The sequence below is a fragment of the Pseudophryne corroboree genome, chromosome 6 (assembly GCF_028390025.1).
Source record: "Pseudophryne corroboree isolate aPseCor3 chromosome 6, aPseCor3.hap2, whole genome shotgun sequence".
Taxonomy (NCBI): Eukaryota; Metazoa; Chordata; class Amphibia; order Anura; family Myobatrachidae; genus Pseudophryne; species Pseudophryne corroboree.
Genome location: NC_086449.1, coordinates 161174337 through 161197981, shown reverse-complemented (window position 1 = coordinate 161197981; position 23645 = coordinate 161174337). Strand labels below are relative to the sequence as shown.

Genomic DNA, 23645 nt, shown 5'->3' with positions numbered 1-23645 from the left:
TATATATATATATATAAATAAATATATAAATAGCAGATATTCAGCACTCCCATATATGAAACTAAATCAGCTGGCCCGGTGCCCTCCACAGCATAGCAGCAATGTAGGATATACAAACAGGCGGCACTCACGGACTTTTTATGAACAAGAAAAGATGACCCCCTCTTGTTGGCTTAAAGTTTCGGTTTTATTAACCGTTGTCAGAAGATATGGTGTATCTTCTGACGACGGTTAATAAAACCGAAACGTTAAGCCAACAAGAGGGGGTCATCTTTTCTTGTTCATAAAAAGTCAGTGAGTGCCGCCTGTTTGTAAATCATATATATTAGATATATATATATATATATATATATATATATATATATATATATATATCTATATATATATATCTCTCTCAATGCTCAGTCTGAGACCGGATGTATGTATCAGAATACTCATACTATATACAGTATTCTGTCACAGGTACACTTTTGTTCTTAACTAACGCTGTCTTAATATCGACGTGTTGAACACTTAAGTGTTTGCAAAACCACGGCGCTGATGTACAGGCGGATTTACAAAGGAGACATTTCTCTGCAGTCCCAGAGACCAGTCGCATCTATTTTAGAAAACGGCGCCCAGCGTCTCAGTCAGAGAGTGAGGGAGAGTGTGAGGCAGCTCCAGGGCGGGAACACCAGCAGTAGATGGCGCCCGGAGCTACAGGTCCTCACCACCTGGTACTATGGAGCCTTATTAAAATGGATATTTTACGTATCCGGCCTGTGCTCCCATGCCCTGGTGGATATAGTGGGATCCCTGCAAGGCCACAGTGTCCACTCCAGCGTAGAGTCTCCTTAGACCGTTACCGGAACGCGACCCTCAAACCTCTTCCCTTAGAAGTAGCCACGCGATCCAGGAGAGCATCTGCGATGGTGTGCCTAGGAACCGGAGCGCCTCCGCCGCAAGTACCTGGGAACAGAGTCAGCGGGAGTATGCAACGCTGCTGGGGAGGTGATGGAGCCGCAGCACAGCATGTCACACTGACATATGAGGTGCTGCAGCCCTTGAAGTCCTCTAAAAAGCTTTTTCAGGGCTGCCTAGCGCAGCCCCTGTTAAGTGACCTGCTTCATGCAGGCACCAACTCTAAAACTGAGCTCCAGCGCCTGGAGGCGGGGTTATATAGTGGAGGCCCCGCAATGCATTCTGGGACAGTCTAAAACTTTAGCCTGTTGGTGCCTCTGGATCAAGATCCATCTCTACACCCCGATGTATTCCCTGTGGAACACAGTGTACCCTGCTGCAGAAAGATTGAGTTTACAGATAACTATACTGTAGTGGAACTGGTGACCTGAACACCATGTATAATTGTCTCCCAAGTACAGAATGGAGCACGTACCATTATAAAATAGCACCATCACTGTGGGAACAGGCAGCACTTTGTATGTGGTTAAAATAATTTAATACTCTGCGTAAGCTTATGACATTTCAGTGGAGGCCAGAGACAGAACATAGCAAATTGTCCTGACGAAGAAGTTGAATTAAAATGTAAATACTAAATGTATTCTATACTGACTGTGGACCTTATTCAGCATTCAGTTGCATGCTGAGGGCCACCCAGCACCGGCACCGGGCAAGGCCGCCCAACATGCAAATATCAGGCAGCAATGCAATCACAATGCAACGGTGATCACATCGCTGATTTGTCGATGCCCTCCTGACTCCACAGACTGACTGCGATGGCAGGCACAGGACAGCCATTTTTCTGGTCGCAGTGGGCGTGTGTGACGTCACCCAGCTACCTCAGAACCCGCACCACAGATGCCCAACGTCAAATCGCCGCCCCCGCAGCACTGTGTCACCACCCTGCAAATGCCTTTGCCTGTTAATCAGGCAGAGGCATTCACAGCAATGCGATCGCATTCTCCTCTTTGCGCAGAACAGGATCTGCGCATGTGTAGTGGCCTCGAAAATGGGAGAAAGCGGTCGCATCAGGTCCTATATCTGGTAAGAAATAGTATGTAAAATAAAACATACATATTGTGAGACAGACGCTTTGAAGCTATTTTGCAACTTGCATAATAATAAAAATAAATAAGACCTCAAATTGGACTTTTCCTGTAAAACACAAACTGTTGGAGGTGGTGAACAGCACATGAAACGCGTCAGCAAACATTTATAGCACAGTACAGTCTCTATTATCAAAAGATAAAATAGAGCAGGAGAGCAACTTCCTACCTGTCAAGTAGAGGGCGAAGGAGATGAAGCGATGGTATTTGCTGAGGATTCGGAGCGGCTCCTCTCTCTGGACTAACGTAAAGAAGTAGTCGGTGACCGTCTCTCCATAGAAGAAGTAATTGACACACAGCAAGAAGTACCTGAGGACATTCAAAGGTTACACTGTGCTTAATAGAGCAACCTTATAAATAAAAATACATCTGCATTACTTTAAAAAAACAAAAGCATTATGAGGTAAAGGGGTATATGCAATTGCGGTCGAATTCCCGAAATTGTCGAATTTCGGGTATTTTTCGCCAAAAAAAAAAAAATTGTCAATGCAATTCTTGTCATTTTTCTCAAGGCTACCAGCCTCCCATCCGCAGCCATTGGATGGGGGGGGACAGCCTCGGGCTTCACCCCTGCTTTCCGTCAAAAAAACGGACTTTCAAAATTCGACTTTTTGAAATTCGACTTTTTGCAAATTCGACTTTTCTGCAATGATACAAGTGCTGCAATTCGACAAAAGTATATTCAATTCAAGTTTGGAAATTCGACAGCAGTGCTTCTAGACAGCAAATTCGTCATTTTCAATCCGCCACACTTTGGAGGGTGAAACCAATAAAAAAAATTTAAAACATTTTTTTTGTGGGTTTTTTTCGTGGTAATATCAGATCTATTTATATTAGAAGGGATTAGGTACTTGGTTTGTCTTTTTGGGAGGCACAAGTATTATTTATATATTTTTAAAAATAATATTTTTTATTTTTTTATTTTTTTTTATAGATGGAATGGTGAAATCCCTGAAAAAAATGGCGTGGGGTCCCCCCTCCAAAGCATAACCAGCCTCGGGCTCTTCGAGCTGGTCCTGGTTCTAAAAATGCGGGGGGAAATTGGGCAGGGATCCCCCGTATTTTTAAAACCAGCACCGGGCTCTGCGCCTGGTGCTGGTGCAAAAAATACGGGGGACAAAAAGAGTAGGGGTCCCCCGTATTTTTTACACCAGCATCGGGCTCCACTAGCTGGACAGATAATGCCACAGCCGGGGGTCACTTTTATACAGTGCCCTGCGGCCGTGGCATTAAATATCCAACTAGTCACCCCTGGCCGGGGTACCCTGGGGGAGTGGGGACCCCTTCAATCAAGGGGTCCCCCCCCCAGCCACCCAAGGGCCAGGGGTGAAGCCCGAGGCTGTCCCCCCCATCCAATGGCTGCGGATGGGAGGCTGGTAGCCTTGAGAAAAATGACAAGAATATTGTTTTTTTCCAGCAGTACTACAAGTCCCAGCAAGCCTCCCCCGCAAGCTGGTACTTGGAGAACCACAAGTACCAGCATGCGGGAGAAAAACGGGCCCGCTGGTACCTGTAGTTCTACTGGAAAAAAAATACCCAAATAAAAACAGGACACACACACCGTGACAGTAAAACTTTATTTCATACGTCGACACACACATACTTACCTATGTTCACACGCCGACATCGGTCCTCTTCTCCAAGTAGAATCCACGGATACCTGAAAAGAAAAGATCAATATACTCACCTCAGCCAGGGTCCAGAGATAAATCCACGTACTTGTTAAAAAAAAAAAACGGACACCCGTACCATGCCGGACTGAAAGGGGTCCCATGCTTACACATGGGACCCCTTACCCCGAATGCAGAGAGACCTCTCAGAGTGACAGCTGTCACAGAAAGGTCTCTAAAGCCAATCAGGAAGCGCAACTTCGTTGCGCTCACCTAATTGGCTGTGCGCTGTCTGAACTCAGACAGCGCATCGCACAGCTCCGTCCATTACTTTCAATGGTGGGAACTTAGCGGCTAGCGGTGAGGTCACCCGCCGGTCAGCGGCTGACCGCGGGTAACCCCCGCAGACGGCAAAGTTCTCACCATTGAAAGTAATGGAGAGGCTTTGCGATGCGCTATCTGACAGCTCAGACAGCGCACAGCCAATCAGGTGAGCGCCACGGAAGTAGCGCTTCCTGATTGGCTGAAGGGACTTCAGTGACAGGAGTCACGTGGTGTCCCGGCATTCGGGGAAAGGGGTCTGATGTGAAAGCATGGGACCCCTTTCAGTCCGGTGGTACGAGTGTTCGGTTTTTTTTTTTAACAAGTACGTGGATGTATCTCTGGACGTGGATGTACCTCTGGACGCTGGAAGGTGAGTATAATTTTTTTCACAGGTACCCTCGGATCGTCGGAGACCGTGGCAGTCGGCGTGTCAACATAGGTAAGTATGTGTGTGTCGGCAGTGTGTAATAAAGTTTTACTGTCACTGTGTCTGTGTACTGTTTTTATTTGGGTATTTTTTTTCCAGTAGAACTACAGGTACCAGCGGGCCCGGTTTTCTCCCGCATGCTGGTACTTGTGGTTCTCCAAGTACCAGCTTGCGGGGGAGGCTTGCTGGGACTTGTAGTACTGCTGGAAAAAACAATATTCTTGTCATTTTTCTCAAGGCTATCAGCCTCCCATCCGCAGCCATTGGATGGGGGGGGGACAGCCTCGGGCTTCACCCCTGGCCCTTGGGTGGCTGGGGGGGGGACCCCTTGATTGAAGGGGTCCCCACTCCCCCAGGGTACCCCGGCCACGGGGGACTAGTTGGATATTTAATGCCACGGCCGCAGGGCACTGTATAAAAGTGACCCCCGGCTGTGGCATTATCTGTCCAGCTAGTGGAGCCCGATGCTGGTGTAAAAAATACGGGGGACCCCTACTCTTTTTGTCCCCCGTATTTTTTGCACCAGCACCAGGCGCAGAGCCCGGTGCTGGTTTTAAAAATACGGGGGATCCCTGCCCAATTTTTCCCCGCATTTTTAGAACCAGGACCAGCTCGAAGAGCCCGAGGCTGGTTATGCTTTGAAGGGGGGACCCCACGCCATTTTTTTTACGGGTTTTTCCCGGTTTTTTAAATCGCGGCAAAATCCGGCAAATCGGCCGTTTTTCGCCCGCGGGACTGTCGAATCCGTTTTTCATTGAATATGGTGAATTCCGGCAGCCACCTGCCGGAATTCACCTGTCGAATTGTGTCGAATTAAAAAACGGCGATAATTTGCCGCGATTCACCGTGAATTGCATATACCCCAAAAAATGACAAAAAAACCAAACAAATGAGGACTTTGTTTTGAGAACTGATAACCGTTTTTATGAAACTCTAGTGAGTAGACATAATTGGCTCAGTTGGCTGTATCCAAGATTTGCAAGTAATGAGCTAACAGACTTACACGCACACACTACCCACCCCTTTACCCACCAGCTAAGCGTTCGGAACCAGGGCAGGTCATAGGAATGGTAGACATTGTAGCCAATCATGATGATTTCCTGGAAACATTTTATCTGCACGCACATCACCTGCAGGAAGAGACGGATGAAGTTAAAAATCAGTTTATTGTTAAACCTATAGTGATGACCCCTCCCCCGAAGTCACACTTACAATCATCATGAGCACAATGGGTCCCAGATAGATGATAATAAAGAAGAACCCGATCATGGCCAGAGTGAGAATGCCCCTGACCCACCAGTTCTTCCACCTGGTCAGAGAGAACAGACACAGCCAACAGATCACTATGCAGAATATCGAAAGATACAATACATACATAGCTGCCATTATACAAATGTAACAAAACAAAAGTATTCCAAATACAGAATGCAGCAAGAGAACGCAATCTTCCATTATATAGATATCTATAATATACATTTGATTCCAATTCTAAACCATTATGGAAGCTGCTACATCCAGGTGCCGTATAACGTATTTATTATATGCAAGAGACAGGCTTCCCTCTGAAGGTGCATACACACTCAGCGATATAGTGAACTATATGGCTCATTTTCTCCCTCCTGAGCGATATAGTCGTGAATGCAGCGGACGATGGCCAATGCGCTGCCCTGTGGGTCGTTAACGTCCCTCCGTGTCGAACATACATGCAGCTCAATTTGAACTCACTGTCCAAAGCAGCGTGTACAGCCTGGCAGCGGCATGACATCACTGTACGATATGCCTGCCGTCAAGCGGCCAGGCCTGGGAGGAAAAAACTAGGCGAAGTCGCTCACGGAGCACATTGCCTAGTGTGTACACTTTACGAGCATCAGCTTTTATTTATAAACTGGTAACATATTACATAATGTTGTACAGTGAAAGGACAAAAAAATAACAAGCAATGACCTGAAGCAGAAGGTAAAGATGGCCCATTACAGGCGGCACAGCAGCAGTGACCAGACAGACACGTCTTCTGTTACTAATATCACTAGCAGCTAATTGCTGTGCTCACCAGAGTAGTACACACTCCTCCTATATCCGGGATAACATGGTATGGTGTTACTGTCTATCTGGGTGTGGTGTGGTCTTTCCAAACATGGCTGCTGTCAGAGACATCTAGTGACAAAGGAGCAGACTAGACACGTTTAATAATGTAACGGAAGCCTTGATATAATCTGCATTTACTGTCTAAAGTGTATAATACCTACTGCTTACCAAATATTGAAAAGGTCGTGCTGAGGATGGTAAGCATGGGAGCTATGCAAATCTCAGAGAATGGGTGAAAATAAGATTTTAAACCTACCGGTAAATCTTTTTCTCCTAGTCCGTAGAGGATGCTGGGGACTCCGTAAGGACCATGGGGTATAGACGGGCTCCGCAGGAGACATGGGCACTAAAGAACTTTAGATGGGTGTGCACTGGCTCCTCCCTCTATGCCCCTCCTCCAGACCTCAGTTAGAAAACTGTGCCCAGAGGAGACGGACAGTACAAGGAAAGGATTTTTGTTAATCTAAGGGCAAGATTCATACCAGCCCACACCATCCACACCGTATAACATGGAATATACGCAACCAGTCAACAGTATGAACAAAAACAGCATCAGCCAAAGGCTGATCTCAACTGTAACATAACCCTTATGTAAGCAATAACTATATACAAGCCTTGCAGAAATAGGTCAGCACTGGGACGGGCGCCCAGCATCCTCTGCGGACTAGGAGAAAAAGATTTACCGGTAGGTTTAAAATCTTATTTTCTCTTACGTCCTACAGGATGCTGGGGACTCCGTAAGGACCATGGGGATTATACCAAAGCTCCAGACCGGGCGGGAGAGTGCGGATGACTCTGCAGCACCGATTGAGCAAACATGAGGTCCTCATCAGCCAGGGTATCAAACTTGTAGAATTTTGCAAAAGTGTTTGAACCCGACCAAGTCGCAGCTCGGCAAAGAGACGCCTCGGGCAGCCGCCCAAGAAGAGCCCACCTTCCTAGTGGAATGGGCCTTTACAGAATTTGGTAATGGCAATCCAGCCGTATAATGAGCCTGCTGAATCGTGTTACAGATCCAGCGAGCAATTGTCTGCTTAGAAGCAGGAGCGCCAACCTTGTTGGCTGCAAACAGGATAAACAGTGCCTCTGTTTTCCTAACTCGAGCCGTCCTGGCTACATACATTTTTAAGGCCCTGACTACATCAAGGGACTTGGAATCCTCCAAGTCATCTGTAGCCACAGGTACCACAATAGGTTGGTTCATATGAAACCACTGTAGGCAAAAATTGAGGACGAGTCCTTAATTCCACTCTATCCACATGGAAAATCAGATAGGGGCTTCTGTGAGACAAAGCCACCAATTCGGACACCCGCCTTGCAGATGCCAAGGCTAACAACATGACCACCTTCCAAGTGAGAAATTTTAATTCAACCGTTTGAAGAGGTTCAAACCAGTGAGATTTTAGGAACTGTAACACCACGTTAAGGTCCCATGGTGCCACTGGAGGCACAAAAGGAGGCTGTATGTGCAGCACTCCCTTTACAAAAGTCTGGACTTCTGGGAGAGAAGCCAATTCCTTCTGAAAGAAACTTGATAGGGCCGAAATCTGTACCTTAATGGAGCCTAATTTTAGGCCCATATCCACTCCTGTCTGTAGAAAGTGGAGAAAACGGCCCAGATGGAATTTCTCAGTAGAATTCTTGGCTTCACACCAAGATACATATTTTCTCCAGACACGGTGATAATGTTTCGCCGTCACCTTCTTCTTAGCCTTTATCAGAGTAGGGATGACTTCTTCAGGGTTGCCTTTCCCAGCTAGGATTCGGTGTTCAACCGCCATGCCGTCAAACGTAACCGCTGTAAGTCTTGGAACACGCAGGGCCCCTGTTGCAACAGGTCCTCTCTGAGAGGAAGAGGCCACGGACCTTCTGTGAGCATTTCCTGAAGATCTGAATACCAGGCCCTTCGAGGCCAATCTGGTACAATGAGTATTGTCCGCACGCTTTTTCGTCTTATGATTCTCAATATCTTTGAGATGAGTGGAAGAGGAGGGAACACATAGACCGTCTGAAACACCCACGGTGTCACCAGGGCGTCTACTGTTACTGCCTGAGGGTCCCTTGACCTGGCACAATACCTCTGAAGCTTCTTGTTGAGGCGTGACGCCATCATGTCTATTTGAGGAAGTCCCCAATGACTTGTTATCTCTGCAAAAACTTCTTAATGAAGTCCCCAATCTCCTGAATGGAGATCGTGTCTGCTGAGGAAGTCTGCTTCCCAGTTGTCCACTCCCGGAATGAAGACTGCTGCCAAAGCGCTTATGTGATTTTCCGCCCAGCGAAGAATCCTGGTGGCTTCCGCCATTGCCGCTCTGCTCCTTGTCCCGCCTTGGCGGTTTACATGAGCCACGGCTGTGACGGTGTTTGATTGAATCAGAACCGGTAGGTCGCGAAGATGATTCTCCGCTTGACGTAGGCCGTTGTATATGGCCCTCAATTCCAGTACGTTGATGTGTAGACAAGCCTCCTGGCTTGACCATAGTCACTGAAAGTTTATTCCTTGTGTGACTGCTCCCCATCCTCGGAGGCTCGCGTCCATGGTCACCAGAACCCAGTACGGAATGCCGAACCTGCGACCCTCTAGAAGGTGAGCACTCCGTAGCCACCACAGGAGAGACACCCTGGCCCTGGGGGACAGGCTTATTTTCTGATGAATTTGAAGATGGGACCCGGACCACTTGTCCAGAAGGTCCCACTGAAATGTCCTCGCATGAAACCTGCCAAAGGGGATGGCCTCGTAGGTCGCCACCATTTTCCCCAGTACTCGAGTGCATTGATGGACTGACACTCTTTTTGGTTTTAACAGGTCTCTGACCATGTTCTGGAGTTCCTGGGCTTTTTCCATTGGGAGAAAACCCCTCTTTTGTTCCGTGTCCAGAATCATGCCTAAGAAAGATAGCCGAGTTGCTGGAACCAACTGTGACTTTGGTAGATTCAGAATCCAGCCATGTTGCTGCAGCACTCTCAGGGAGAGCGCCATGCTTTTCAGCAACTGATCTCTCGATCTCGCTTTTATCAGGAGATTGTCTAAGTACGGGATAATTGTGACTCCCTGCCGGCGCAGGAGCGCCATCATTTCCGCCATTACCTTGGTGAAAATCCTCGGGGCCGTGGAAAACCCAAACGGCAACGTCTGAAACTGGTAATGACAGTCCTGTAGAGCGAATCTCAGGTACGCCTGATGAGGGGGATATATGGGGACATGAAGGTATGCATTCTTTATGTCCAGTGACACCATAAAATCCCCCCCTTCCAGGCTGTAGATAACTGCCCGGAGCGATTCCATCTTGAATTTGAACGTTTTCAAGTACAGGTTTAGGGATTTTAAATTTAGAATGGGTCTGACCGAGCCATCCGGTTTCGGGACCACAAATAGGGTTGAATAGTACACCTTCCCCTGTTGAACTAGGGGAACCTCGACAACCACTTGTTGTTGACACAGTTTTTGAATTGCAGCTAAAACTATCTCCCTTTCTGGGGAAGAAGCTGGTAAAGCCGATTTGAAAAACCGGCGAGGAGGCACGTCTTCGAATTCCAGCTTGTAACCTTGGGATACAATTTCTATTGCCCAAGGATCCACGTCTGACTGAACCCAGACGTGGCTGAAGAGTCGAAGACGTGCCCCCACCGGCGCAGACTCCCTCAGTGGAGCCCCAGCATCATGCGGTGGATTTAGTAGAAGCCGGGGAGGACTTCTGCTCCTGGGAACTAGCAGTAGCAGGCAGTCATTTCCCTCTACCCTTACCTCTGGCGAGGAAGGAAGAGCACCGACCTCTTCTGGACTTATTCAACCGAAAGGACTGCATCTGATATTGCAGCGTTTTCTTTTGCTGTGGGGAAACATAAGGTAAAAAAGTAGATTTACCCGTGGTAGCTGTGGAAACCAGGTACGCGAGACCTTCCCCAAATAAATCCTCACCTTTGTAAGGCAAAACTTCCATATGCCTCTTTCAGTCGGCATCACCCGTCCATTGGCAGGTCCACAGGGTTCGCCTAGCAGAAATCGCCATGGCGTTGGCTCTCGAACCTAGCAGACCAACGTCTCTCTGAGCGTCTCTCATATATAAGACTGCGTCTTTAATGTGACCCCTGGTCAATAAAATGGTATCCCTATACAGGGTATCAATGTCAGCTGACAAAGTATCCGTCCAAGCCGCTACAGCGCTACAAACCCAAGCCGACGCTATTGCCGGTCTGAGCAAGGCACCCGTATGTGTATAAATTGATTTTAAGGTAGTTTCCTGTCTGCTATCAGCAGGATCCTTGAGGGCTGCCGTGTCTGGAGACGGTAGCACCACCTTTTTGGACAAGCGCGTTAAAGCCTTGTCCACCCTGGGTGAGGATTCCCACCGTAACCTGTCCTGCGCAGGGAAAGGATACGCCATAAGAATTCTTTTGGGAATCTGCAGTTTCTTGTCTGGAGTTTCCCAAGCTTTTTCAAATAACGCGTTCAGCTCATGAGATGGGGGAAACGTTACCTCAGGTTTCTTTTCCTTAAACATGTGTACCCTCGTGTCAGCGACAGAGGGGTCATCTGTGATATGTAAAACATCCTTTATTGCAATAATCATATAATGAATACTTTTGGCCACCCTTGGGTGTAACCTCGCATCATCGTAGTCGACACTGGAGTCAGAATCCGTGTCGGTATCAGTGTCTGCTACTTGGGACAGGAGACGTTTCTGAGACCCTGCAGGGCCTTGTGACACAGTCAAAGCCATGGATTGACTCCCTGTTCTATCTCTGGACTCTGCTTTGTCCAATCTCTGATGTAATAAAGACACATTTGCATTTAAAACATTCAACATATCCAACCAATCAGGTGTCGGCATTGCCGACGGAGACACCACAATCATCTGCTCCACCTCCTCCTTAGATTAGCCATCCGCTTCAGACATGCCGACACACACGTACCGACACCCCCACACACTCAGGGATATATCTATATGGAGACAGTTCCCCAATAAGGCCCTTTGGAGAGACAGAGAGAGAGTATGCCAGCACACACCCAGCGCCACCTGCGTTCCGACCCTCTGGAGCTAATGGTGTCCAGCAGCCTAAGAAGCAGAGCCTATCATTTAAGTAGGTCTGCTTCTCTCCCCTCAGTCCCACGATGCAGGGAGCCTGTTGCCAGCAGTGCTCCCTGAAAATAAAAAACCTAACAAGTCTTTTTCAGAGAAACTCAGGAGAGCTCCCCTGTAGTGCACCCAGTCTCCTCTGGGCACAGGATCTAACTGAGGTCTGGAGGAGGGGCATAGAGGGAGGAGCCAGTGCACACCCATCTAAAAGTTCTTTATAGTGCCCATGTCTCCTGCGGAAGCCCGTCTATACCCCATGGTCCTTACGGAGTCCCCAGCATCCTCTAGGACGTAAGAGAAAGATTATTTTATGTCCTATTTCATACCTCCCAACCTGACCCTCTCCAGGAGACCACAATGCTCTGCTTCTGGACTTCCCTCTTAATTTATGATTGCCAGCACTTGTGTTGAAAAGGTTAATGGATATGAAAGGTGTTTAAGCACAGGTGATGGCAATCATAAATTAAGAGAAAAGTCCAGGAGCAGAGCGTTCTGTCCTTCCTTGATCATTACAGCTGGCCTTCCCTATTTCTGTATTCTTCTTGAGCAGTAGGGGTGTTAAAGCAGGCCAACCTGTGTCTTTGCAGCATTCTAGAATTAAGAGAAACCCTTCCCCCAACTATAAACCTGTGCACATAAATCTGCCCCACCTGCAGTGCCAAGGTGCAACTTGCTCATATTTGATTTACCCTTAACTCAGAATCAGACCTCGAATGTAGTTAGAATATCGCTGTTTTCTAGCTGAAATGAGCATTGTCATGTATCGGCATGACACTGCTACTACTCTGGCTTAAGAATAAGGATTCTCATCTCCTAGCCTCAAGTATCTACAGCAGGTCAAGTTTTCTGACTTCTTTAACTATGCACAGGTGAGAATCTATTTTGCCGGGCCAGTAATTATCCCTACAGAAAAAAATCCTGAAAACATGGCCTGTTGGGGAAATTCGTAGATTGCATTTACATTGATTGCGGATAAAACACAAGTATATCAGAAGAAAAGGCACGGAAGGAAGAAATCCTCAGATTTAACCAAAAACATCACGAAAAGAGAATAAATATTTATTTTTTTTCCTATCACTGCACCATCAGTAATTCTGCCATCTGGGATTTAGCAGCGCAGTGGTATCCCGTAATCTGCTTACAGTGCAGTCAGCCGGTTGTCTCATTTCATTAACAGTGATGTTCTCGCCACAATAACATTTAACCCTTGTAGGCCAAATAAACACAATTGTAAAAGGATTCCTTTTGGAGATTTCAGGTATAAGTACTCAAAGCGGTGTTTTAGTTTGCACACTGCACAACTATAGATGACCATAACAATGAATGTTGTATGACCTGGATGACATGTTGGACAAGGCCCGGTTGAGGACTTCCGGAGTATCATCCGTCGGCGTGCCTTGCTGAGTGCCGACAGTGTCTGTTTTGCTGTCGCTGTCCGACGCGGTCTCTCCATCAATAATTTTAGCGTCAGGTTCAACCTCCTGGAACAAAACATGTATGTCTATTAACAAATACTTAAACAAAATCGGTTGCCACTCGCCTGCGGTTTTACAGTCATTCCCTGTTACCTCCCCTAAACGGTCCCCGACTGTCAACCACTTTGCAAATAAATCCTCAATGAGAGAGACATCATAAAATTAGATGTATACAAAGTAAAAATAAGATTTTAAACCTACCGGTAAATCTTTTTCTCCTAGTCCGTAAAGGATGCTGGGGACTCCGTAAGGACTATAGGGTATAGACGGGCTCCGCAGGAGACATGGGCACTATAAAGAACTTTAGATGGGTGTGCACTGGCTCCTCCCTCTATGCCCCTCCTCCAGACCTCAGTTAGAGAACTGTGCCTAGAGGAGACGGACAGTACGAGGAAAGGATTTTTGTTAATCTAAGGGCAAGATTCATACCAGCCCACACCATCCACACCGTATAACATGGAATATACGCCACCAGCCAAAGACTGATCTCAACTGTAACATAACCCTTAAGTAAGCAATAACTATATACAAGCCTTGCAGAAAAATGTCCGCACTGGGACGGGCGCCCAGCATCCTCTACGGACTAGGAGAAAAAGATTTACCGGTAGGTTTAAAATCTTATTTTCCCTTACGTCCTAGAGGATGCTGGGGACTCCGTAAGGACCATGGGGATTATACCAAAACTCCAGACCGAGCGGGAGAGTGCGGATGACTCTGCAGCACCGATTGAGTAAACATAAGGTCCTCATCAGCCAGGGTATCAAACTTGTAGAATTTTGCAAAAGTGTTTTAACCCGACCAAGTTGCCGCTCGGCAAAGCTGTAACGCCGAGATGCCTCGGGCAGCCGCCCAAGAAGAGCCCACCTTCCTAATGGAATGGGCCTTTACCGAATTTGGTAACGGCAATCCAGCCGTAGAATGAGCTTGCTGAATCGTGTTACAGATCCAGCGAGCAATAGTCTGCTTAGAAGCAGGAGCGCCAACCTTATTGGCTGCATACAGGACAAACAGTGCCTCTGTTTTCCTAACCCGAGCCGTCCTGGCTACATACATTTTTAAGGCCCTGACTACATCCAGGGACTTGGAATCCTCCAAGTCATTCGTAGCCACAGGTACCACAATAGGTTGGTTCATGTGAAACGATGAAACCACCTTAGGCAAAAATTGAGGACGAGTCCTTAATTCTGCTCTATCCACATGGAAAATCAGATAGGGGCTTTTGTGTGACAAAGCCGCCAATTCGGACACCAGTCTTGCAGATGCCAAGTCCAACAACATGACCACCTTCCAAGTGAGAAATCTTAACTCAACCGTTTGAAGAGGTTCAAACCAGTGAGATTTTAGGAACTGTAACACCACGTTAAGGTCCCATGGTGCCACTGGAGGCACAAAAGGAGGCTGTATGTGCAGCACTCCCTTTACAAAAGTCTGGACTTCTGGGAGAGAAGCCAATTCCTTCTGAAAGAAAATTGATAGGGCCGAAATCTGTACCTTAATGGAACCTAATTTTAGGCCCATATCCACTCCTGTCTGTAGAAAGTGGAGAAAACGGCCCAGCTGGAAATCTTCCGTAGGAGCATTCTTGGATTCACACCAAGATACATACTTTCTCCAGATACGGTGATAATGTTTCGCCGTCACCTCCTTCCTAGCTTTTATCAGAGTAGGGATGACTTCTTCCGGAATGCCTTTCCCAGCTAGGATTCGGTGTTCAACCGCCATGCCGTCAAACGTAACCGCTGTAAGTCTTGGAACACGCAGGGCCCCTGTTGCAACAGGTCCTCTCTGAGAGGAAGAGGCCACGGATCTTCTGTGAGCATTTCCTGAAGATCTGAATACCAGGCCCTTCGAGGCCAATCTGGTACAATGAGTATTGTCTGTACTCTTTTTCGTCTTATGATTCTCAATATCTTTGAGATGAGTGGAAGAGGAGGGAACACATAGACAGACTGAAACACCCACGGTGTCACAAGGGCGTCCACTGCTACTGCCTGAGGGTCCCTTGACCTGGCACAATACCTCCGAAGCTTCTTGTTGAGGCGTGAAACAATCATGTCTATTTGAGGAAGTCCCCACTGACTTGTTATCTCTGCAAAAACTTCTTGATGAAGTCCCCACTCTCCTGGATGGAGATCATGTCTGCTGAGGAAGTCTGCTTCCCAGTTGTCCACTCCCGGAATGAAGACTGCTGCCAAAGCGCTTATGTGACTTTCCGCCCAGCGAAGAATCCTGGTGGCTTCCGCCATTGCCACTCTGCTCCTTGTTCCGCCTTGGCAGTTTACATGAGCCACGGCTGTGACGTTGTCTGATTGAATCAGAACCGGTAGGTCGCCAAGAAGGTTCTCTGCTTCACGTAGGCCGTTGTATATGGCCCTCAATTCCAGTACGTTGATGTGTAGACAAGCCTCCTGACTTGACCATATCCCCTGAAAGTTTCTTCCTTGTGTGACTGCTCCTCAACCTCGGAGGCACGCGTCCGTGGTCACCAGAACCCAGTCTTGAATGCCGAACCTGCGACCCTCTAGAAGATGAGCACTCCGTAGCCACCACAGGAGAGACACCCTGGCCCTGGGGGACAGGCTTATTTTCTGATGAATTTGGAGATGGGACCCAGACCACTTGTCCAGAACGTCCCACTGAAATGTCCTCGCATGAAACCTGCCGAAGGGAATGGCCTCGTAGGTCGCCACCATTTCCCCCAGTACTCGACTGCATTGATGGACCGACACTCTTTTCGGTTTTAACAGGTCTCTGACCATGTTCTGGAGTTCCTGGGCTTTTTCCGTTGGAAGAAAAACCCTCTTTTGTTCCGTGTCCAGAATCATGCCTAAGAACGATAGTCGAGTTGTTGGAACCAACTGTGACTTTGGTAGATTTAGAATCCAGCCATGTTGCTGCAGCACTCCCAGGGAGAGCGCCACGCTTTTCAGCAACTGATCTCTCGATCTCGCTTTTATCAGGAGATCGTCCAAGTACGGGATAATTGTGACTCCCTGCACCATCATTTCCGCCATTACCTTGGTGAAAATCCTCGAAAGCCCAAACGGCAACGTCTGAAACTGGTAATGACAGTCCTGTACAGCGAATCTCAGGTACGCCTGATGAGGGGGATATATGGGGACATGAAGGTATGCATCCCTTATGTCCAGTGACACCATAAAATCCCCCCCCCCCCCCCCCCTTCCAGGCTGTAGATTACTGCCCGGAGCGATTCCATCTTGAATTTGAACTTTTTCCAAGTACAGGTTTAGGGATTTTAAATTTAGAATGGGTCTGACCGAGTCATCCGGTTTCGGGACCACAAACAGGGTTGAATAGTACCCTTTTCCCTGTTGAACCCGGGGAACCTCGACAACCATTTGTTGTTGACACAGTTTTTGAATTGCCGCTAAAACTATCTCCCTTTCTGGGAAAGAAGCTGGTAAAGCCGATTTGAAAAACCGGCAAGGAGGCACGTCTTTGAATTCCAGCTTGTAACCTTGGGATACAATTTCCATTGCGCAAGGATCCACGTCTGACTGAACCCAGACGTGGCTGAAGAGTAGAAGACGCGCCCCCACTGGCGCAGACTCCCTCAGTGGAGCCCCAGCGTCATGCGGTGGATTTAGTAGAAGCCGGGGAGGACTTCTGCTCCTGGGAACTAGCCGTAGCCGGCAGTAATTTTTCCCTCTACCCTTACCTCTGGCGAGGAAGGAAGAGCCCCGACCTCTTCTGGACTTATGCGACCGAAAGGACTGCATCTGATATTGCGTCGTTTTTTTTACCCGTGGTAGCTGTGGAAACCAGGTCCGCGAGACCTTCCCCAAAAAAATCCTACCTTTGTAAGGTAAAACTTCCATATGCTTCTTTGAGTCGGCATCACCCGTCCATTGGCGGGTCCACAGGGCTCGCCTAGCAGAAATCGCCATGGCGTTGGCTCTCGAACCTAGTAGCCCAACGTCTCTCTGAGCGTCTCTCATATATAAGACTGCGCCTTTAATATGACTTAAGGTCAATAAAATGGTATCCCTATCTAGGGTATCAATGTCAGCTGACAAGGTATCTGTCCAAGCTGCTACCGCACTACAAACCCAAGCCGATGCTATTGCCGGTCTGAGCAAAGCACCTGTATGTGTATAAATTGATTTTAATGTAGTTTCCTGTCTGCGATCAGCAGGATCCTTGAGGGCTGCTGTGTCTGGAGACGGCAGCGCCACCTTTTTTGACAAATGCGTTTACGCCTTGTCCACTCTGGGTGAGGATTCCCACCGTAACCTGTCCTGCGCAGGGAAAGGATACGCCATAAGAATTCTTTTGGGAATCTGCAGTTTCTTGTCTGGAGTTTCCCAAGCTTTTTCAAATAACGCGTTCAGCTCATGAGATGGTGGAAAGGTTACCTCAGGTTTCTTTTCCTTAAACATGTGTACCCTCGTGTCAGGGACAGAGGGGTCATCTGTGATATGTAAAACATCCTTTATTGCAATAATCATGTAATGAATACTTTTGGCCACCCTTGGGTGTAACCTCGCATCATCGTAGTCGACACTGGAGTCAGAATCCGTGTCGGTATCAGTGTCTGCTACTTGGGATAGGAGACGTTTCTGAGACCCTGAAGGGCCCTGTGACAAAGTCAAAGCCATGGATTGACTCCCTGTTCTATCCCTGGACTCTGCTTTGTCCAATCTCTTATGTAATAAAGACACATTTGCATTTAAAACATTCCACATGTCCAACCAATCCGGTGTCGGCGTTGCCGACGGCGACACCACAATCATTTGCTCCACCTCCTCCTTAGATATGCCTTCCGCTTCAGACATGCCGACACACACGTACTGACACCCCCACACACTCAGGGATATATTTATATGGAGACAATTCCCCACTAAGGCCCTTTGGAGAGACAGAGAGAGAGTATGCCAGCACACACCCAGCGCCACCTGACTCTGGAAACAGAATTCCCAGTTAAACAGCGCTTTAATACCAATATATGTATATACACTCACTGCGCCAATCTAATGCCCCCCCCCCCTCTTTTTTGCCCTCTGTCACCGTGTTCAGCAGGGGAGAGTCCGGGGAGCCAGCTTCTCTGCAGTGTGCTGTGGAGAAAATGGCGCTGGTTAGTGCTGGAGGATCAAGCCCCGCCCCCTCAGCGGCGGGCTTCGGTCCCGCTCAAATTCACAATACTGGCAGGGGATTATCTTATATACTGCCTCCCCAGTATATCTATATACTTTAGCCAGTCCCATGAGGTTTAATATTGCTGCCCATGGCGCCCCCCCTGCGCCCTGCACCCTTACAGTGCCCGCTGTGTGTGTGTGTGCGTGTGGGAGCAATGGCTGCGCGTTACCTCAGAGAAGATCTGAAGTCTTCAGCCGCCTTTGAAGTCTTCTTTCTTCTGATACTCACCTGGCTTCTATCTTCCGGCTCTGTGAGGGGGACAGCGGCGCGGCTCCGGGACAAACTGCGAGGGTGAGACCTGCGTTCAGACCCTCTGGAGTGAATGTTGTCCAGTAGCCTAAGAAGCAGAGCCTATCACTTAAGTAGGTCTGCTTCTCTCCCCTCAGTCCCACGATGCAGGGAGCCTGTTGCCAGCAGAGCTCCCTGAAAATAAAAAACCTAACAAGTCTTTTTCAGAGAAACTCAGGAGAGCTCCCCTGTAATGCACCCAGTCTCCTCTGGGCACAGGATCTAACTGAGGTCTGGAGGAGGGGCATAGAGGGAGGAGCCAGTTCACACCCATCTAAAGTTCTTTATAGTGTCCATGTCTCCTGCGGAGCCCGTCTATACCCCATGGTCCTTACGGAGTCCCCAGCATCCTCTAGGTAACTAGACACTTCTTGGACAGCATTAACTGTGATACAGAGAGAGCTGAAGTCCTCCACCCACAACAATGGCTACAATTAAAGGGAATCGCTATATCTAATAGAATAGCCATGGTTAACCAGTTTCTGCAGAATTACTGCTACTATCTTACACTCTTAATTATTGTTTCCATTCTTACACAGTAATAGTCTATGCTCTTTATGTAATTACTGGTAACATGAGATCAAGCTCCATTCACAATTGAAGTCTATAAGGGATCAGAGCGGTCTCACGGCATACCTGTCCAAACTTCACCTTCTTTGCTCTATCCACACTCCACCATATCTGCCTCTCTGTATATTCCTTTGATCAACAAGGAAGAACCTCAACTTATCCTCCTATATGACCATCCTTGCACTAGCTTCCTCCCGCCATCCTGCCAGTCTCTATCCCCTTTACCTCATCTGTCCTCTCACTCTCGCTGTCTGCGGCAGCTGTTCTATCCCTGCAGGTATCCTGTCTCCCTCTACTCTGCTATATTCCTATCTCTCCCCCTCTAAGCTCTCTCTAAGCTAATCTCTAGTCTCTGATCTCTTTCCCCTTCTTTAGCCTGATTAGTACTCGCTAAAGTTTCCTTGTGTTTCACTGCCTAAGTCACTCTTCCTTTCACTGCTTCCCATTTTGTGCTTCATCACTTGATCACAACTAATAAGTAATCAATATTTTCCTCTCTTTACCCATTCTACAGTCTTTCATTAGCCCTTGATTATGATATGTGCTTCTTCGTTACTCTCTCTTCAGATGCCCAAAAATTCTGAGGCGTTGCAGTTTATCTCGGTCCCTCTCAGGTCTGCTCAGACACTGCATACGGAGTCATCTATCCAAAAGTCTTGGCAGCTCTACCCATGTGATTCGGTCCCTAAGACCCTTCCATATACTAGTAGTGCACATTTGGATAAAGCAAGGAGGGAGGATTGACATCAACATTCAATCATCTGACCAATCCAATTGACTAATCTACATTTTTACCTCATTAGATTAGCCTCTTGCTTCAAAAAGTTTCACTTGTACTGAGACAACAGATTACCCAATGTATGTAAAATAAATTCTCAAGCTTCTCACACCCACTGACAAAGCCCCCATCCATTCCTCTCTCATTTACATCTTTGACCTTATCTCCTTTTACACTCCTACCTGTCTTTTTCGCTCCGCTAAAGCACCACACCTCTTCTGCCTTCTGATTACTTCCTCCCACCAAGATTTTTCACGTGCTGCTTCTTTTCTCTGGACTTTTCTCTCTCGCCCCCCTCAGACTCTCCACCTCTCTACAAAACTTCAAACGGGCTCTCAAGACCCACTTCCTCACCAAACCAAGCCAAATCTCATCCTAAAACTCTGTTCCACACTCACGGTCTACCCCATCTATGTCACCCCTGTCTGTCTTACCCTCCCTTTTAGAATGTAAGCTCTCACGAGCAGGGCCCTAATTCCCTCATGTGCTTTTCCTTCTCTTACTTAAAACATCTTCGACGACACCTAATCACGTGGTTTACTGCCACCCTAATACTTATTTCAGTGTTGTCTGCTGATGCAGCTATGTTTAGGTACACTGTACTTGCCCTATATTGTCTTCAATTGTAAGTCACTGTTCTCGTATTTTGATTATTTGTGTATGTACTCTGTGATTGGGTGCTGTGAATCCCTTGTAGCGCCATATAAATACAGGGAAATAATAATAATAATAATAATAATAATAATATCATCATCACCACCATCATGCCAGTGGTTCCCAAACTTTTGTTGAATCACAGCACCAAAAAGCGTCTGATTTTTTTTTTACAGCGCCCCAAGGCCACAAGTTTCTTACTGAGAAATTTTATAAAAATAAGAATTTACTTACCGATAATTCTATTTCTCGGAGTCCGTAGTGGATGCTGGGGTTCCTGAAAGGACCATGGGGAATAGCGGCTCCGCAGGAGACAGGGCACAAAAAAGTAAAGCTTTTACCAGATCAGGTGGTGTGCACTGGCTCCTCCCCCTATGACCCTCCTCCAGACTCCAGTTAGGTACTGTGCCCGGACGAGCGTACACAATAAGGGAGGCAATTTGAATCCCGGGTAAGACTCATACCAGCCACACCAATCACACCGTACAACTTGTGATCTAAACCCAGTTAACAGTATGATAACAGAAAGAGCCTCGTAAAGATGGCTCCTTAACAATATAACCCGAATTTGTTAACAATAACTATGTACAGTATTGCAGATAATCCGCACTTGGGATGGGCGCCCAGCATCCACTACGGACTCCGAGAAATAGAATTATCGGTAAGTAAATTCTTATTTTCTCTATCGTCCTAAGTGGATGCTGGGGTTCCTGAAAGGACCATGGGGATTATACCAAAGCTCCCAAACGGGCGGGAGAGTGCGGATGACTCTGCAGCACCGAATGAGAGAATTCCAAGTCCTCTTTTGCCAGGGTATCAAATTTGTAGAATTTTACAAACGTGTTTTCCCCCGACCACGTAGCTGCTCGACAGAATTGTAATGCCGAGACCCCTCGGGCAGCCGCCCAAGATGAGCCCACCTTCCTTGTGGAATGGGCCTTAACAGATTTAGGCTGTGGCAGGCCTGCCACAGAATGAGCAAGTTGAATTGTGTTACAAATCCAACGAGCAATCGTCTGCTTAGAAGCAGGGGCACCCAACTTGTTGGGTGCATATAGTATCAACAGCGAGTCAGATTTTCTGACTTCAGCCGTCCTTGAAATGTATATTTTTAAGGCTCTGACAACGTCCAACAACTTGGAGTCCTCCAAGTCGCCAGTGGCCGCAGGCACCACAATAGGTTGGTTCAGGTGAAACGCTGATACCACCTTAGGGAGAAAATGCGGACGAGTCCTCAGTTCTGCCCTATCCGAATGGAAGATTAGATAAGGGCTTTTATAAGATAAAGCCGCCAATTCAGATACTCTCCTGGCGGAAGCCAGGGCCAGTAACATAGTCACTTTCCATGTGAGATATTTAAAATCCACCTTTTTCAATGGTTCAAACCAATGGGATTTGAGGAAATCTAAAACTACATTTAGATCCCACGGTGCCACCGGAGGCACCACAGGAGGCTGTATATGCAGTACTCCTTTAACAAAAGTCTGTACCTCAGGAACTGAGGCCAATTCTTTTTGGAAGAATATTGACAGGGCCGAAATTTGAACCTTAATAGATCTCAATTTGAGACCCATAGACAATCCTGATTGTAGGAAATGTAGGAAACGACCCAGTTGAAATTCCTCCGTCGGAACACTCCGATCCTCGCACCACGCGACATATTTTCGCCAAATGCGGTGATAATGTTTCGCGGTGACTTCCTTCCTTGCCTTAATCAAGGTAGGAATGACTTCTTCTGGAATGCCTTTCCCTTTTAGGATCTGGCGTTCAACCGCCATGCCGTCAAACGCAGCCGCGGTAAGTCTTGAAAGAGACAGGGACCCTGTTGTAGCAGGTCCCTTCTCAGAAGTAGAGGGCACGGGTCGTCCGTGACCAACTCTTGAAGTTCCGGGTACCAAGTCCTTCTTGGCCAATCCGGAGCCACTAGTATTGTTCTTACTCCTCCTCACCGTATAATCTTCAATACCTTTGGTATGAGAGGCAGAGGAGGAAACACATATACTGATTTGTACACCCAAGGTGTTACCAGTGCGTCCACAGCTATTGCCTGTGGATCTCTTGACCTGGCGCAATACTTGTCCAGTTTCTTGTTGAGGCGAGACGCCATCATGTCTACCATTGGTCTTTCCCAACAGTTTATTAGCATGTGGAAGACTTCTGGATGAAGACCCCCCTCTCCCGGGTGAATATCGTGTCTGCTGAGGAAGTCTGCTTCCCAGTTGTCCACGCCCGGGAAGAACACTGCTGACAGTGCTATTACGTGATTCTCCGCCCAGCGAAGAATCTTGGCAGCTTCTGCCATTGCACTCCTGCTTCTTGTGCCGCCCTGTCTGTTTACATGGGCGACCGCCGTGATGTTGTCCGACTGAATCAACACCGGTTTTCCTTGCAGGAGTGGTTCCGCCTGGCTTAGAGCATTTTAGATTGCTCTTAGTACCAGAATGTTTATGTGAAGAGACTTTTCCAGGTTCGTCCATACCCCCTGGAAGTTTCTTCCTTGTGTGACTGCTCCCCAACCTCTCAGGCTGGCGTCCGTGGTCACCAGGATCAAATCCTGTATGCCGAATCTGCGGCCCTCCAATAGATGAGCCTTTTGCAACCACCACAGAAGATATACCCTTGTCCTTGGCGACAGGGTTATTCGCAGGTGCATCTGAGGATGCGACCCTGACCATTTGTCCAACAGATCCCTTTGGAAAATTCTTGCATGGAATCTGCCGAATGGAATTGCTTCGTAAAAAGCCACCATTTTTCCCAGGACTCTTGTGCATTGATGTACAGACACCTTTCCTGGTTTTAGGAGGTTCCTGACAGGTCGGATAACTCCTTGGCTTTTTCCTCGGGAAGAAAAACCTTTTTCTGAACCGTGTCCAGAATCATCCCTAGGGACAGCAGACGTATCGTCGGAAAACAGCTGCGATTCTTGGAATATTTAGAATCCAGTCGTGCCGTCGAAGAACTACTTTAGATAGTGCTCTTCCGACCTCCAACTGTTCTCTGGAACTTGCCCTTTTTAGGTCGTGCAAGTAAGGGATAATTTAGATGCCTTTTTTCTTTGAAGAAACATCTTTTCGGCCATTACCTTGGTAAAAAGGCCCGGGGTGCCGTGGATAATTCAAACGGCATCGTCTGAAACTGATATTGACAGTTCTGT

At 47.5% G+C, this 23645-nt stretch overlaps 1 protein-coding gene across 1 annotated transcript in view; it reads right to left on the bottom strand.

The window, feature by feature from the left end:
* The window catches only part of CDS2 (CDP-diacylglycerol synthase 2), a 155507-nt gene that overhangs the window by 64499 nt on the left and 67363 nt on the right, over window positions 1-23645 (bottom strand). Inside the window, exons 2-5 of the mRNA XM_063932058.1 lie at window positions 12905-13050; window positions 5619-5715; window positions 5439-5536; window positions 2215-2354 (exon numbers count right to left, since the gene is read on the bottom strand). Coding sequence (XP_063788128.1) covers window positions 2215-2354; window positions 5439-5536; window positions 5619-5715; window positions 12905-13050 — 481 coding nt within the window. The remainder of the gene's footprint in view (window positions 1-2214; window positions 2355-5438; window positions 5537-5618; window positions 5716-12904; window positions 13051-23645) is intronic.